The following is an 18,583-nucleotide window of genomic DNA, read 5'->3' as shown; positions in this document are numbered from 1 at the left end:
AGCACCCAGGATTCAAAAGAAGAAATTTATTGAGGTACAAACAGCAGCAACGTTTCGGGAATATTTCCCTTAATCATGCATGATGATGCATGATTAAGGGAAATATTCCCGAAACGTTGCTCCTGTTTGTACCTCAATAAATGTCTTCTTTTGAATCCTGGGTGCTGTGGAACTTCACTATATTGACATATGAGAGAGGATTGCAGTTCCCTCTGTACCACCGGTCACCAGGGAACCCTATTAAGGGTACAAGAAAACTAAGGTGCTGTTTGAGCATTGTTTGTTGCTATCTTAAGTAATTTATTAGGGCTAAGGTTGTATGGGTTTGTTCATTGAGCTTTGCAATCCCTGAGTTATATGCTGCTGGATTTGGTAGTTTTAAGCATTTTGAAAGAAACCTAGATTACATCATTTGCCTTTTAGTCTCTTTAGGAAATGTAGTGCAAGCGCCATTTTTACAGAAAGCAAGAAGTTTCACAGCAAAAGCTTAGAAAAATAAATAATGAATGAATATTTCTTTTTTTACTAGGCATAATAAAATATCTTAAATTATAATCTCAAAATGTTTTAGGTGCTTTTAACTTTAGTTATGAGGTTCTATTCGGCGACTAAAACGTGTTGCTTGCTTATTTGAACAACATACAAGTACATTACACAGCTTTAAATCACCTTGAGGTAGCAATGAGCATAACAATGATGAAGCAGATTATCCGAAGGTTGGCTCAGGCTGCTCACAGTCTGGATCAGCTGCTCGGCATACATAGGCACAGAATGTTCAACGTTGATTTTGTCTGCAAGTATTCTGATGGCAGGAAGAGGCCGGATCGGATGAAAACTTGCTGTTGTTAAAGTTCCACAGGAATGCTAAAGGAAACAATAGTTTGTTACGGTATACACTGAGAATAAACGTGTTTTGTAATGTAATAATCAGTGCAGGTGGGTAAATTGCCTCAAATCAATTTAAAATATGGAGAAAGTTCCAAGAAACCGCTTCACACCGCTTTCTCTAAATACCTCCCTTTTTGCCACATTTAGTACTGTTTTTACTTATCTGGAGTAAATCAATGTGAGCTTTGATCCAACCTAAAGTGCTTGTTTTTTTTGTTTCTTTTTTAAATAAAAGGGTGACAATTCTGTCTATAGTGACTTGCATAACAAACTCCGTTAATATTAAACCTGCATTATTGAAGTAGCTAAGAAATATTTATAGAAAAAAAACCACAGCATTCTTTCTTTAAACTACCAAAGGCACAGCTTTGGCACTATTTATCCTACCATGTTCAATTAACCTTCTTTTAAGAGGTCTGTATTTTCAACCTCATACCAGGAGGAAGCTTGCCTACATGATCTTAGCTGTCTATATCAAAAACTTAAATTCAATTAAATTAAACTAAGTGACAGAATAATGAGTAAGCAACAAATTTATAGAAGTTGTACTGATAAATATTCCATGATACAGACATTAAAATCTATGGGCTTTTACTCCATGGCTTCTCACCTCTTTCAAACACTCAGATTCCACATTCGACTTTGAGAGACTGTCAAAATGCAAAATACTCACATCTAAAATAAGCAGGTTCTCACATGAATCCAGAACCACAGCAGGTAATGGAGATTACAGGGATATGAAAACCAAAAATGTTCTTTTGTGATTAAGACAGAAAACTCCAATGTACTTCTATTATCAAATTTGCTAAGTTCCCATGATATTCTAAGTTTAAGAGATACCTAGGTAGTCATCTGGAGAACTACATGGCAGGAACTAGTGCTGTCATCTAGTTTTCTTACAAATGGATAACATTCTCGCAAAACTGCTGCCATACAGGGCTCCAGAAATGGTCCGGCTTCTAAGCTTATATCCTTGCTTTTCAGCAAAAGATACCAAGAAAACAAAGAAAATGTGATAAGTAGTACATTAGAAAGTTGAATCATGAAAGAAAAAATGTGGGTTTTATTTAAGTTGGCGCCACTAAAAATGTAACTTTTGTTGGGATTTCAATTTATGTTGTTACTGAGGTTAGATATTGATATTCAAAACGTACTTCTAAACTGTATGAGTTTTTTTTTTCAAAGAATCAATATGATCTATTTACTATTCTGCATTTTTTTAAAATTATGTAATGAATTAATTTTGTGTTTAATAGAGGTATAATTAAAAAATATACACTTATATTAGGAATAAAAGGCTTTCATAATGTAAGTTTAAAAGAGAAATCTATGTATATTGTATGTACTTGCATACAGAAATTTAGTCAGCAAAAATGTAATATTTACACATTTAGACTGGAAAGAGAACAAAATCCAATATTGTTTTCAAAGGAAAGTTCATACCTTTGTACCCATTATAACAGGCATTAAATGCCCAAGAAGGTTGAATTCTGCCATTGTTATGGTGATGGTACATCTCAGAAATGTGACAGAAGTTAAACGTGTAGGAATATATTCTTCCAGGATTGCCACTTCTTCAGCACTCGGTAACGCTTTACATTCTTCTACAGAAACTAAGAAAATATTATATAGTACTTTAAAAGGCTATATAATTATAAGCTGTTAAACATTAGCAATTTGGGGAGTACTAATAATGTTTTACCTATAAGGATTCAAACACTCCAGGTGCAGCAGATTATAATAATTTTGGATGCCTATGACGAGTAATATATATTTAACCATTAAGAATGGTTGGTAACACTGGTAACACCTTTACATTTCTATCAAGTAAAAACATTAAACACAAGAGTCTATACTAAATCATTATAAAAAAAACTATCCTAACAAATTGCACATACTTTAGATATATGAATGGTGAATTCATTAAATTCTGATTAACTATTAATTTTAATTTGTAAAATTCTATCATATAATTCTGGAATATATGAAAAAGGTTATATTTCATCTTTAATAAATTATAAATATAACTTAATTAGTAACAAATGATGGATATTATTACTTGTTAATAAATGATTTAATGTTAAAGAGGCATAAACATTATGTAAAAAAAAAACATTTAAGTAGGCATTTTAATAAATGTCAGTAGGGCAGCATTTCATGAAAGTACCACAGATTTAAAAAAAATATATATACCTGGATGTGGACTGCAATATGCTTCATACTCGTGGTCTAAAGAGCAAGCTACCATTTTCATAATCCTATGAACTGAGCTACTATCCAGACGTAAGTCAATGGGACCCACAACAAGACGCTTGATAGACATCTCCTGAATACTGCCATGCTCTTCAGGTTTTACAGAAGGAAAATCCGGTTCGCTTAAGGAACCTAATAAAAAACATTTACATTATATGTGATGTGAATAAACTTGTAGTACCAAGTCATAAACAATTAAAGGGACACTGAACCCAAATGTTTTCTTTCTTGATTCAGATAAAGCATGCAATTTTAAGCAACTTTCTAATTTGCTCCTATTATCAAACGTTCTTCATACTCTTTGTTTCTTTTTTTGAAAAGAAAAAAAATTTAAGTTTAGAAGCCGGCCCATTTTTGGTGAACAACCTGGGATGTTCTTGCTGATTGGTGAATAAATTCACCAACCAATAAACAATTGCTGTCCAGTGTCCTAAACCAAAAAATGTCTGGCTCCTTAGCTTAGATGCCTTCTTTTTTAAATAAAGATAGCAAGAGAAGAAAGAAAGAAAATTTGATAATAGGAGTAAATTAGAAAGTTGGTTAAAATTGCATGCTCTATCTGAAACAAAAGAAAAAAATGGGTTCAGTGTCCCTTTAACATTCTGCTCTCTAGCACCTTGTTTCTCAGCCTGTAGTATTTGTACCCCTTGAGATACCAGCAGGATTCACAAAGGGTACTCCAGCAATTGCCCTTTTATTCTATGTATCACAGAAATCAGTGTTTATCCCTAACAGGTCAGCTTGTATTCTCCTGCCTCACAGGGACTTATTCTACTGAGTTCATGTAGGAAAATCCTTACAATGTTGAGATAAGAACACAAATATAAAGTTTGTCTAAGAGAAAGTACCAGTAGAGTGTATATCACTGTGAAAAAACATAATTTATGCTTACCTGATAAATTCCTTTCTTCTGTAGTGTGATCAGTCCACGGGTCATCATTACTTTTGGGATATTAACTGCTCCCCTACAGGAAGTGCAAGAGGATTCACCCAGCAGAGCTGCATATAGCTCCTCCCCTCTACGTCACTCCCAGTCATTCGACCAAGGACCAACGAGAAAGGAAAAGCCAAGGGTGAAGTGGTGACTGGAGTATAAATTAAAAAATATTTACCTGCCTTAAAAACAGGGCGGGCCGTGGACTGATCACACTACAGAAGAAAGGAATTTATCAGGTAAGCATAAATTATGTTTTCTTCTGTTAAGTGTGATCAGTCCACGGGTCATCATTACTTCTGGGATACCAATACCAAAGCAAAAGTACACGGATGACGGGAGGGATAGGCAGACTCTTTATACAGAAGGAACCACTGCCTGAAGAACCTTTCTCCCAAAAATAGCCTCCGATGAAGCAAAGGTGTCAAATTTGTAAAATTTGGAAAAAGTATGAAGCGAAGACCAAGTTGCAGCCTTGCAAATCTGTTCAACAGAGGCCTCATTCTTGAAGGCCCAAGTGGAAGCCACAGCTCTAGTAGAATGAGCTGTAATTCTTTCAGGGGGCTGCTGTCCAGCAGTCTCATAAGCTAAACGAATTATGCTACGAAGCCAAAAAGAAAGAGAGGTAGCGGAAGCTTTTTGACCTCTCCTCTGCCCAGAGTAAATGACAAACAGAGAAGACGTTTGTCGGAATTCCTTAGTTGCCTGCAAGTAAAATTTTAGAGCCCGGACTACATCCAGGTTGTGCAGTAGACGTTCCTTCTTTGAAGAAGGATTTGGGCATAAGAAGGAACAACAATCTCTTGATTGATATTCCTGTTAGTAACTACCTTAGGTAAGAACCCAGGTTTAGTACGCAGGACTACCTTATCCGAATGAAAAATCAAATAAGGAGAATCACAATGTAAGGCTGATAATTCAGAGACTCTTCGAGCTGAGGAAATAGCCATTAAAAATAGAACTTTCCAAGATAACAACTTTATATCAATGGAATGAAGGGGTTCAAACGGAACGCCCTGTAAAACATTAAGAACAAGGTTTAAACTCCATGGTGGAGCAACAGTTTTAAACACAGGCTTAATCCTGGCCAAAGCCTGACAAAAAGCCTGGACGTCAGGAACTTCTGACAGACGTTTGTGTAACAGAATGGACAGAGCTGAGATCTGTCCCTTTAATGAACTAGCAGATAAACCCTTTTCTAAACCTTCTTGTAGAAAAGACAATATCCTAGGAATCCTAACCTTACTCCAAGAGTAACCTTTGGATTCACACCAATGTAGGTATTTACGCCATATCTTATGGTAAATCTTTCTGGTAACAGGTTTCCTAGTCTGTATTAAGGTACTAATAACTGACTCAGAAAACCCACGTCTTGATAAAATTAAGCGTTCAATTTCCAAGCAGTCAACTTCAGAGAAGTTAGATTTTGATGTTTGAAGGGACCCTGTATCAGAAGGTCCTGTTTCAGAGGTAGAGACCAAGGCGGACAGGATGACATGTCCACCAGGTCTGCATACCAAGTCCTGCGTGGCCACGCAGGTGCTATTAGAATCACTGATGCTCTCTCTTGTTTGATTCTGGCTATCAATCGAGGAAGCAACGGGAAGGGTGGAAACACGTAAGCCATCCTGAAGTCCCAAGGTGCTGTCAGAGCATCTATCAGGACTGCTCCTGGATCCCTGGATCTGGACCCGTAACGAGGAAGCTTGGCGTTCTGTCGAGACGCCATGAGATCTATCTCTGGTTTGCCCCAACGTCGAAGTATTTGGGCAAAGACCTCCGGATGAAGTTCCCACTCCCCCGGATGAAAAGCCTGACGACTTAAGAAATCCGCCTCCCAGTTCTCCACTCCCGGGATGTGGATTGCTGACAGGTGGCAAGAGTGAGACTCTGCCCAGCGAATTATCTTTGATACTTCCATCATAGCTAGGGAGCTTCTTGTCCCTTCCTGATGGTTGATGTAAGCTACAGTCGTGATGTTGTCCGACTGAAACCTGATGAACCCCCGAGTTGTCAACTGGGGCCAAGCCAGGAGGGCATTGAGAACTGCTCTCAATTCCAGAATGTTTATTGGCAGGAGACTCTCCTCCTGACTCCATTGTCCCTGAGCCTTCAGGGAATTCCAGACGGCACCCCAACCTAGAAGGCTGGCGTCTGTTGTTACAATTGTCCAGTCTGGTCTGCTGAATGGCATCCCCCTGGACAGGTGTGGCCGAGAAAGCCACCATAGAAGAGAATTTCTGGTCTCTTGATCCAGATTCAGAGAAGGGGATAAGTCTGAGTAATCCCCATTCCACTGACCTAGCATGCACAGTTGCAGTGGTCTGAGGTGTAAGAGTGCAAAGGGTACCATGTCCATTGCCGCTACCATTAAGCCGATTACCTCCATACATTGAGCCACTGACGGGTGTTGAATGGAATGAAGAGTGTGGCAAGCACTTTGAAGTCTTGATAGCCTGTCCTCTGTCAGGTAAATCTTCATTTCTACAGAATCTATAAGAGTCCCCAGGAAGGGAACTCTTGTGAGTGGAACGAGTGAACTTTTCTTTTCGTTCACCTTCCATCCATGTGACCTTAGAAATGCCAGCACTAACTCTGTATGAGATTTGGCAGTTTGAAAGCTTGAAGCTTGTATCAGAATGTCGTCTAGGTATGGAGCTACCGAGATTCCCCGCGGTCTTAGTACCGCCAGAAGAGCACCCAGAACCTTTGTGAAGATTCTTGGCGCTGTAGCCAATCCGAATGGAAGAGCCACAAACTGGTAATGCCTGTCTAGGAAGGCAAACCTTAGGTACCGGTAATGATCTTTGTGAATCGGTATGTGCAGGTAAGCATCTTTTAAATCTACAGTGGTCATGTACTGACCCTCTTGGATCATAGGTAAAATTGTCCGAATAGTCTCCATCTTGAACGATGGAACTCTTAGGAATTTGTTTAGGATCTTTAAGTCCAGGATTGGTCTGAAAGTTCCCTCTTTTTTGGGAACCACAAACAGATTTGAGTAAAATTCCTGTCCCTGTTCCGATCGTGGAACTGGATGGATTACTCCCATTAACAAGAGCTCTTGTACGCAGCGTAGAAAAGCCTCTTTCTTTGTCTGGATTGTTGACAATCTTGACAGATGAAATCTCTCTCTTGGAGGAGAGTATTTGAAGTCCAGAAGGTATCCCTGAGATATTATCTCTAGCGCCCAGGGATCCTGAACATCTCTTGCCCAAGCCTGGGCGAAGAGAGAAAGTCTGCCCCCCACTAGATCCGATCCCGGATCGGGGGCCCTCAATTCATGCTGTTTTGGGGGCAGCAGCAGGTTTCCTAGTCTGCTTGCCCTTGTTCCAGGACTGGTTAGGTTTCCAGCCTTGTCTGTAGCGAGCAACAGCTCCTTCCTGTTTTGGTGCAGAGGAAGTTGATGCTGCTCCTGCTTTGAAATTACGAAAGGAACGAAAACTAGACTGTCTAGTCTTGGCTTTGGCTTTGTCCTGAGGCAGGGCATGGCCTTTACCTCCTGTAATGTCAGCGATAATCTCTTTCAACCCGGGCCCGAATAAGGTCTGCCCTTTGAAAGGTATATTAAGCAATTTAGACTTAGAAGTAACATCAGCTGACCAGGATTTTAGCCACAGCGCCCTGCGTGCCTGAATGGCGAATCCTGAATTCTTCGCCGTAAGTTTAGTAAGATGTACTACGGCCTCCGAAATGAATGAATTAGCTAGTTTAAGGACTCTAAGCCTGTCCGTAATGTCGTCCAGAGTAGCTGAACCAATGTTCTCTTCCAGAGACTCAATCCAGAATGCCGCTGCAGCCGTGATCGGCGCAATGCATGCAAGGGGTTGCAATATAAAACCTTGTTGAACAAACATTTTCTTAAGGTAACCCTCTAACTTTTTATCCATTGGATCTGAAAAAGCACAGCTATCCTCCACCGGGATAGTGGTACGCTTAGCTAAAGTAGAAACTGCTCCCTCCACCTTAGGGACCGTTTGCCATAAGTCCCTTGTGGTGGCGTCTATTGGAAACATTTTTCTAAATATCGGAGGGGGTGAGAACGGCACACCGGGTCTATCCCACTCCTTAGTAACAATTTCAGTAAGTCTCTTAGGTATAGGAAAAACCTCAGTACTCGTCGGTACCGCAAAATATTTATCCAACCTACACATTTTCTCTGGTATTGCAACTGTGTTACAATCATTCAGAGCCGCTAACACCTCCCCTAGTAATACACGGAGGTTTTCCAGTTTAAATTTAAAATTTGAAATATCTGAATCCAGTCTGTTTGGATCAGAACCGTCACCCACAGAATGAAGTTCTCCGTCCTCATGTTCTGCCACCTGTGACGCAGTGTCTGACATGGCCCTAATATTATCAGCGCACTCTGTTCTCACCCCAGAGTGATCACGCTTACCTTTTAGTTCTGGTAATTTAGCCAAAACTTCAGTCATAACAGTAGCCATATCCTGTAATGTGATTTGTAATGGCCGCCCAGCTGTACTCGGCGCTACAATATCACGCACCTCCCTCTGAGCGGGAGATGTAGGTACTGACACGTGAGGCGAGTTAGTCGGCATAACTCTCCCCTCGTTGTTTGGTGAAATTTGTTCAATTTGTACAGATTGATTTTTATTTAAAGTAGCATCAATACAGTTAGTACATAAATTTCTATTGGGCTCCACTTTGGCATTGCAACAAATGACACAGGTATCATCTTCTGAATCAGACATGTTTAACACACTAGCAAATAAACTTGCAACTTGGAAATACAATTCAAATAGAATAATATTAAAACGTACTGTGCCTTTAAGAAGCACAGAAGATCTATGACAGTTAAAAATTAATAAATTGAAACAGTTATAGCCTCAATCCTTGTAAACAACACAACTTTAGCAAAGGTTTAATCCCATTAGCAAAGATAACAATTTCTGAAAGCAGGAAACAAATTACAGAATAAAAGTTTTTATTTCAGTCAAACTATAATTCTCACAGCTCTGCTGAGAGAAATTACCTCCCTCAAAATAAGTTTTGAAGACCCCTGAGCTCTGTAGAGATGAACCAGATCATGCAGGGAATACAATGAGTTGCTGACTGAAATATTTGATGCATAGTAAAAGCGCCCCTCCCCCACACACACAGCAGTGAGGGAGAACAGAAACTGACAGAAAAAACAGATTTAAGCAACTGCCAAGTGGAAAAATGGTGCCCAAACATTTATTCACTCAGTACCTCAGCAAATGAAAACGATTTTACATTCCAGCAAAAACGTTAAACATAATCTCTAGTTATTAAACAGCTTTATGTCTTTCTTACAGTGTAATTCTAGTGAAGTACCATTCTCCCAGAATACTGAAGTGTAAAGTATACATACATGACATTATATCGGTATGGCAGGATTTTCTCATCAATTCCATTGTCAGAAAATAAAAACTGCTACATACCTCTATGCAGATTCATCTGCCCGCTGTCCCCTGATCTGAAGTTTACCTCACTCCTCAGATGGCCGAGAACAGCAATATGATCTTAACTACTCCGGCTAAAATCATAGCAAAACTCTGGTAGATTCTTCCTCAAACTCTGCCAGAGAGGTAATAACACACTCCGGTGCTATTTTAAAATAACAAACTTTTGATTGAAGATATAAAACTAAGTATAATCACCATAGTCCTCTCACACGACCTATCTAGTTGCTGGGTGCAAGAGAATGACTGGGAGTGACGTAGAGGGGAGGAGCTATATGCAGCTCTGCTGGGTGAATCCTCTTGCACTTCCTGTAGGGGAGCAGTTAATATCCCAGAAGTAATGATGACCCGTGGACTGATCACACTTAACAGAAGAAAAGGGGCCACAAAAAATTGTGCCAGATATAGGGCCTGAGTGAAATATCACAAGAAAAGTACGCCACGGTCAGATGTTCTACTCCCAAATATGCCACAATGAAAAGTGCCTGCTAAGCTGCAAATGTGATGAAGCTAAATGGGGTAACATGAATATAACTTCCTTCATATTTTTATTATTATGTAAGTGGGGCAATATTGTATGTATAACTAGATGTGTGTCTATGTGTGTTTTCTGTGTAACATAACTTTATTACTGGCTGTTCCAATGTTTCCAAATATTTGCTGCAATCGTATTTTTTAAAGGCGGATCTTAAAACAAAATTCCTGGAAAACAGAAAACTATACCCAATATGGCAACTAAATCAGGGTTTGGGACAAGGGCAATACAAAGTGATCTCTCATTACTCTCATAAGGAGACTGAACACTGAAAAATACAACAAACGAGTAAATTATAGATCACTAAAATCTGGGTACAAAGTGATTATTGTAATTCTACAATCAGAGACAAAGTATACAACTTGTGCTTAAAGGTTCATAGTTAAAGGGACAGTCAAAACCAGAATTTCTTTTGTTTAAAAAGATAGATAATCCCTTTATTACCCATTCCCCAATTTTGCATAACCAACACGGTTATAATGATACACTTTTTACCTCTGTGATTACCTTGTATCTAAGCCTCTGTAAACTGCCCCTTATTTCTGTTCTTTTGACAGACTTGCATTTAAGCCAATCAGTGCTAATTCCAGGGTAACTTCACGTGCATGAGCTCAATGTTATCTATATGACACAAATGAACTAACACTCTCTAGTGGTCAAAATGCATTCAGATTAGAGGTGGCCTTCAAGGTCTAAGAAATTAGCATAAGTCTCCTAGGTTTAGCTTTCAACTAAGAATACCGAGAGAAATAAGCAAAATTAGTGTTAAAAGTAAATTGGAAAGTTGTTTAAAATTACATGCCCTATTTGAATCATGAAAGTTTATTTTGGACTTGACGGTCCCTTTAAATCAAGCAACAATTATATTTAGCAAACAAAACAGCATACGCAGCAAAGTATCAAGCAGGAGAGAAATAGTACATTAAAAAGTCCATTTATTGGGTATACATTGATAAATGCATAAAGGACACAGCAGAACAGACCGGTACAGCTGACACGTTTCCTGCCTTAACGGCACGTCATCAGAGACACTGTAATGAAGTGTTGTTAAGGCAGGAAACGCGTCAGCTGTGCAGGTCTGTTCTGCTGTGTCCTTTATGCTTTTATCGATGTATACCCAATACATGGACTTTAAATGTACTATTTCACTCCTGCTTAATACTTTGTTTGCTGCGTATGCCGTTTTGTTTGCTACATTTGGATACAAGTTAAGGGCGTACTGGAGAAACCCCAAATATCTCAGCTGTGTATCGCTGTCGTTACAAACAGTAGCAGTTGAACAGTGTGATCGGATATCTACGACGGATCTGTGAGTACATTGTAATAACTGTGGATGGCTGTTTTGCAATCACAGGGTGTAACAGGTCTTAGAATTGTCCAATTGAATCTATTGTGTAAGTGTCCGAACACTGCATTTACTGAGTTTTTGAGATATACTATTCAGCACTCAATGAATATAATTGTGGTTTCTACGTGACCGCATATTTATTTTACAGTGTTATGAATATGGACTTACACTAATAGAACTGCAGTCTTTATATTTTGTGTCAGAAAACAATTAAATTTACCCCCACAAACAAAGCCTTCACTAACATTGCGCAGTCCTACATCTCTGCCTTTTTTTTCCCCGTTTCACATCTGCTCTGCTTCTAACCAACTTCTATCTTATTAATTCCTCAGACTACGATCTACAAGCCTTTTCTTCAACTGCACCTAGTCCATAGAATTGCTAAACTTGACATGCTTTCAACTTTCAGGTCTGAATAAAAAACATTTCTATTCAGGGATGCGTGCAAATTATATTAAATCCTAGGTTTACTTAATATAATAAAAAAAACATTATTACTTAAACTATTTTTCCTTACATAAGTTATGTATAATGCTGTGTGTGTGTCTATATATATATATATATATATATATATATATATATATATATATATATATATACGTAGTAATATTGCAAATGAAGCGCACTCTCAACAGCCTGGGTGCCAGCAAAACATATTATAAATAGCAGCAAAAGGCTCACACTCTCTGGTCTTTAAAATAATAAGTGTATTTATTGCAGTGACGTTTAAAAAGGTTACTGGAACACCCACTGCAAGTGAGAAATATCAGACCCCCCCCCTTCCTTTGCATATGAAAAGACCATTTACACAAACAGAAGCAAGCTGGAGTAGGTATACGTCGGTATTCTCCTAAAACTTTGGGGCTTGGTTAGGAGTCTGAAAATCAGAGCAATGTTTTTTTAAAAATAAGCAAAATTATACATTTAAAAATAAAAAACTTTATGGGCTATATAAATGGATCATCTACAAAACATTTATGCAAAGAAAAATCTAGTGTATCAGTCTTTTTTTTTTTTAGGTTGTGATAAGGTTGCAAGACATGAAGACGTTGGAAGTCTGTTTCTTGTTTTCAATATAATGGTTCTTTCTTGTACATATATATGTATCTGCTGCATTTTGAAAACAAATGTGAGATGGAACTGAAAAACTTTTAAACATAAATAATTTAATAAATACAAATTTTACCTTGAGTGATGTTTATCTCACTACGGAGGGTTTTGTTTGTGAAGGAGATATTTCGATATTACAATATAAGGTCTTAAAAAAATCAAGCATATTATGTGTGATTTTTCACGCAAGAGAGAAAAGGGGTGGGATAGATTTTAGGATCAAGAAAAATATCTGTTTGATAGTTGCCAGAATTACTGAAAGAGGAGTTAAAAAAAAAGTGATCAGAGACGGGTTAGAGGGAGAGGCACGACAGAGTGTGATATGAGGAGAATAAAAAAGTTGAAGCCTCTAGAATGTGAGAAACTTCTTTGCACAAATTTTTGCACAATACATTTCCCCTTAATATTTAAAAAATGCACTTTATAAGCATACACTAAAATGGTGAGATCTTTCTTCTTTTGCCATGAAATCAAATAGTAAACAACTAAATACTAATTTAGAAGGCCCACGACAAGGAGATGTAATATAATTCCAAAGTAGGATGTTGGGGATAGTGCAGCTTCATGTTGTAATTTCCATTAAAAGGGACAGTCAACACCAAAATTGTTATTGTTTAAAAAGATAGATAATGGCTTTACTAACCATTCCCCAGCTTTGCACAACCAGCAATGTTATATTAATATACTTTATAATATTTAAACCTCTAAATTTCTGCCTATTTCTAAGCCACTAAAGACAGCCTCTTATCACATGCTTTTTTATTTGCTTTACACAACATGAGACTGCTAGTTTATGTGGGCCATATAGATAATATTGTGCTCATGCCCGTGGGTTATGGATGACACTGCACTAATTGGCTAAAATGCAAGTCAATAGATTATAAATAAATAGCCATGTGATCAGGGGGCTGTCAAAAAAAAAGGTTTAGATACAAAGGTTAAACGTATATTAATATAACCATGTTGGCTGAGCAAAACTGTGAAATGGGTAACAAAGGGATTTATCTATCTTTTTAAACAATAACATTTTTGAAGTTGACTGTCCCTTTAAGTGTGCTAACATCAAAGGTAAATTTAAGGACACTCTCACAATGACAGGGGGCAATAAAGAAAGTCTTAGTTTCTATTATTCAAGGGAGGACAAATACACTAAAAGAAACGTGTACCTTTGCCATCATTGCTTTCCATTGTGTACAGGTAATCCATATAGAATGCTCCAAACCTCTGCATTCCAGCTATCTCTGTGTATGTTTCCTATCAACAAAGAAAAGCAAACACAACACTAGTTTTTAAGAAGAGAATCTTGAGATTACAACAGGATAGACAAGGTATGATGCATGAGGGTGTTTAGGAGGTTTGAGTGTCAATACACAGAGAAAGCTTATCTTTATCAAAAAGCAGAAGTTATACATTTGAAGACAGGTAATCAAACTTCTATTGCAAACTACAGAAAGGCACGTCTGGTGGATACATACACACACATATAAATCTATTACAATACACACAATTGTTGTTGCCAACAGTTTAGATATTAATGGCTGTGTGTTGAGTTATTTTGAGGGGACAGCAAATTTACACTGTTATACAGGCTGTACACTCACTACTTTACATTGTAGCAAAGAATAATTTCTTCAGAGTTGTCACATGAAAATATATAATAAATTATTTACAAAACATGTGAGGGTTGTTCTTACTTTTGTGAGATACTGTATGTATATATATATATATTTATGAAATGAAGGATTTTTTCTGGAAAACATAAATTATACTTACCTGATAATTTCGGGTTCCGAATTTTGGAGGAGAGTCCACGGCTTCATTTGTTACTTGTGGGAAATAAGAACCTGGCCACCAGGAGGAGGCAAAGACACCCCAGCCAAAGGCTTAAATACCTCCCCCACTTCCCTCATCCCCCAGTCATTTTGCCAAGGGAACAAGGAACAGTAGGAGAAATATCAGGGTATAAATGGTGCCAGAATAACAAATACAATTTAGGTCCGCATGACAGAGCAACGGGCGGGAGCCGTGGACTCTCCTCCCCACGATGGAAATAAAACTATCAGGTAAGCATAATTAATGTTTTCCATCTAAAGGGGAGGAAAGTCCACAGCTTCATTCATTACTTATGCGAAACAAATACCCATGCTCTAGAGGACACTGAATGAAAAATGGGAGGGCAAAAAGACAGACCCTAATCTGAGGGCACCACAGCCTCGAAAACCTCTCCCCCGCAGAAGCAAAAACATCAAATATGTAAAACTTTGTAAAAGTATGTAAGGACGACTAGGTAGCCGCATTACAAGAAGAAGCCACAGCGTTAGTGGAATGAACCGTGATCCTCTGAGGAGGCTTATGACCGCTGTCTCATAGGCTAAGCGTATCATGCTCCTCAACCTTCTGGCCCTTACGCTTCTCTGAATACACCACAAACAGAGATGTAGACTATCTGAAATCCTTAGTAGCCTGAAGGTAAAACTTCAGAGCACAAACAACATCCAAATTATGAAGTAACGTCTCCTTTGGAGAAGAAGGGTTAGGACACAAAGAAGGAACAGCTATTTCCTGATTGATGTTACGATCAGACACAACCTTGGAAAGAAATCCCAATCCAGTGCGAAGAACAGCCTTATCGGCGTGAAAAAACAAATAAGGAGGCTCCCATTGCAAGGCCGCAGGCTCAGAAACTCAGCTAACAGGAAGAGGACCTTCCAAGAAAGAGTCTTAATGTCAATCCAGTGCATAGGTTCAAACGGAACCCTCTGCAATACCTTAAAAACTAAGTTTAAGCTCCAGGGAGGAGCAGACTGTCTAAAGACAGGCGTGATTCTAGACAGAGCCTGAACAAAAGACTGAACGTCAGGAAGCTCAGCGAGCCTCTTGTGCAACAAGATTGATAATGCCGAAATCTGTCCCTTTAAGGAACTGGCGGCAAGCCCCTTCTACAGAACATGCTTGAGAAAGCAAAGAATCCTGGATACCTTAACCTTATGCCAAGGATATCCATGTGACTTACACCAAAAAAAAGTAAGTCCTTCACACCTTATGATAGATGCGACGAGTGACCGGCTTCCTGGCCTGAACTAGAGTATCAATCACCCTCTCAGAAAAACCTTGTCTGGCCAAGACTTAGCGTTCAATCTCCACGCAGTCAACCTCAGAGAATCTAGATTTTGATGTTGAAAGGGACCCTGTTCCAGCAGATCCCTGTGACAGGGTAAACTCCAAGGAGGAGAGGCTGACATCCCCACCAGATCCGCAAACCACGTCCTCCGCAGCCACTACGGAGCGATCAGAATGGCCGAAGCTCACTCCTGCTTGATGCGGACCAGTACACGAGGAAGAAGCGTTAACGGTGGAAAAATGTAAGCTAGGTTGAAACCCCAAGGAACCGCTAAGGAATCTATTGGCTCTGCCAGGGGATCCCTTGACCTCGACACGTATCTGGGTTGCTTGCAATTGAGTCTTTACACCATGAGATCTATATCCGGCGTTCCCCATCTGAGACAAATCTCTGCAAACACCTTGGGGTGGAGAGACCATTCCCCCGGATGAAAGGACTGCCTGCTGAGAAAGTCCGCTTCCCAGTTGTCCACAACCGGAATGTGGATCGCTGAGAGCGAGCAGTTGTGGGACTCCGCCCATTCCAAAATCTGAGACACCTCCCTCATTTCTAGGGAGCTTCTCGTACCCCCCTAATGGTTGATGTAAGCCACCGAGGTAATGCTGTCAGTCTGAAATCTGATGAAGCTGAATGATCCCAGAGGAGGCCACACCTTCAGAGCATTGGAGATTGCTCGACGTTCCAGAATGTTTATCGGGAGGAGAGACTCCTCCCGGGTACATTTTCCCTGTGCCATCCTGGCACCCCAAACAGCTCCCCGTCCTGCCAGACTCGCATGCACAACTGAAGAGGTCTGAGATGGAACCTGGCGAATGGAATGACATCTATGCTGGAAACTATGAGTCCGATCACCTCCATACATAGGGCCACCGAGGGACTTGAGGAAGACTGAAGAGCCAGACAGGAGGACGCAATCTTCCTGCGTCGCTGATATGTGAAAAATATCTTCATGGATATAGAGTCTATTATCGTGCCCAGGAACTCCATCATGTTGCTGGGAACAAGGGAACTCTTTCCTGAGTTGATCTTCCAACCATGAGATTGCAGCAGGAGAAAAAGTGCCCTTGAGTGATCCTGGATGTCGTCCAGATAGGGCGCCACAGCAATGCCTCTGGATCTGGCCACTACAAGTAGCGCCCCCAGAAACTTCTTGAAGACTCTTGGGGCCATAGCCAGACCAAAAGGAAGGGCCACAAACTGGAAGTTTTGGTCCAGAAACGCAAATCTCAGGAACCTGAAGTGATCCCTGTGGATTGGTACATGAAGGTAAGCATCCTTCAAGTCTATTGTCGTCATGAATTGTTCCCTCTTGTACTAGGCCAGAATCCAACAAAAGTCCAGCACTGAGGGTACTGTATGCAGGCCACAGGGGCACCATCCAACAAATGTCCAGCACTGAGGGTAGTGAAAAAAAAAAAAAAAAATTTGCTCACCTTTAACATGTGTAGGAATTGTATTATCATTATTATTTATTATTTTGTATTTTTTGTAGGAAAAGTATCATTACACTCTGTTGTGCTTTTGGTAACTTTGTATATATAAATAAGTAAATACTGTTTTAGGACAAATTTTGTACATTGATCCATCACAGTGAATGTTTGTTACCTGGATACTATAGAGTAGTGGGGGCTGTGTATAAATTCTCACTATGTTCAGTGTAAAATCAGCTTGACAAAGGGAAACACTCCCGAAACGTTGCTCTGCTGTTTTTCCTTGTGTGTTCCAAATAAAATGTGTTGTGCTGCCACACTCTTGGATTTTTTGCCTCTTGTACTAGGGGCAGAATAGATCTGATAAATTCCATTTTAAACGATGGAACAACCAGAAATTTGTTTAAACACTTTAGGTCTAGAATCGGGCAGAATGTGTCCTCCATCTTTGGGACCAAAAAAAGGTTTGAATAATACCCTAGACCCCTCTCTGCCGGGGGTACTGGTACAATAACTCATAGAGAAGAGAAATCCCTCACACACTCTAGAAATGCTTTTCTCTTTTCTGGTCTTGCAGACAGATTTGACAAGAGGAATCTGCGCCCTGGTGGATGAGATCTGAATCCTATCCTGTACCCTTTGGCGACAACCTCCAGAACCCAAGGGTCCTGAACGTCCTGCAACCAGGCTTCTGAGAAGAGAGATAACCTGCCCCCTATTTGTTCCAGAAACCTGTCGGGGGCTGCCCCTTCATGCCGATTTTGAGTCAGCGGGCTACTTGCTCTGCTTGGACTTACCCCAAGACTGAACTGGCTTCCAAGTTCCCTTGGACTGATCTGCTTTTAGCGGCGGGCTGCTGGCATTGGGCCTTGTCCGCACGAAATGGAAGAAAGGTAGGACCCTTAGGCGTTAGCCTTCTTATCCTGTCCTGCGGTAGAAAAGCACCCTTGCCTCCCATAACCATGGATATCATCGAATCCAATCCAGGACCGAACAAAATCTTTCCTTTAAAAGATAGGGACAACAATCTCAACTTAGAGGTCATGTCCGCAGACCATGATTTTAGCCACAGAGCCCTGCGAGCTAAAACGGAAAAACCTGATATCTTCGCATTCAGGCGAATAATTTGCATATAGATGTCACATATGAAATAATTGGCGACCTTCAACGCCTTAATCTTTCCCTGTATCTCGTCGATGGAAGTCTCCCCCTCGACCATATCACACAGGGATTCACACAATATGTTGCAGCTCCAGAAGCCGCGGCCACAGCCGCTGTCGGTTGAAAAACAAACCCTGTGTGCTGAAACATCTTTCTTAATATGTTTTCCAACTTTTTATCCATGGGTTCTTTAAACGACGAACTATCCTCAAGCGGAAAAGTCGTCCGCTTCGCGAGCGTAGAGATGGCACCACCCACTTTAGGGACAGTCCCCCATAGCTCGAGCTGAGCGTTCGGAACAGTTTCTTAAAGGAAGAAGGGGAAAAGGAAGAACCTAATCTCTCCTATTCATTCTT

The 18,583-nt window shown here is 39.9% G+C and overlaps 1 protein-coding gene across 2 annotated transcripts in view; it reads right to left on the bottom strand.

The window, feature by feature from the left end:
- VPS13B (vacuolar protein sorting 13 homolog B) overlaps positions 1-18,583 on the bottom strand; it is a 1,996,594-nt gene that overhangs the window by 1,587,009 nt on the left and 391,002 nt on the right. For both annotated transcript variants that reach the window (XM_053715243.1, XM_053715242.1), the window contains exons 12-15: positions 13,682-13,769; positions 3,082-3,273; positions 2,332-2,501; positions 670-864 (exon numbers count right to left, since the gene is read on the bottom strand). In XM_053715243.1, the coding sequence (XP_053571218.1) occupies positions 670-864; positions 2,332-2,501; positions 3,082-3,273; positions 13,682-13,769 (645 nt within the window). The remainder of the gene's footprint in view (positions 1-669; positions 865-2,331; positions 2,502-3,081; positions 3,274-13,681; positions 13,770-18,583) is intronic.

The sequence above is a fragment of the Bombina bombina genome, chromosome 5 (genome assembly GCF_027579735.1).
Source record: "Bombina bombina isolate aBomBom1 chromosome 5, aBomBom1.pri, whole genome shotgun sequence".
NCBI lineage: Eukaryota > Metazoa > Chordata > Amphibia > Anura > Bombinatoridae > Bombina > Bombina bombina.
The sequence above is the reverse complement of the archived record's forward strand: the minus strand, read 5'-3'. Positions and strand labels throughout refer to the sequence as shown.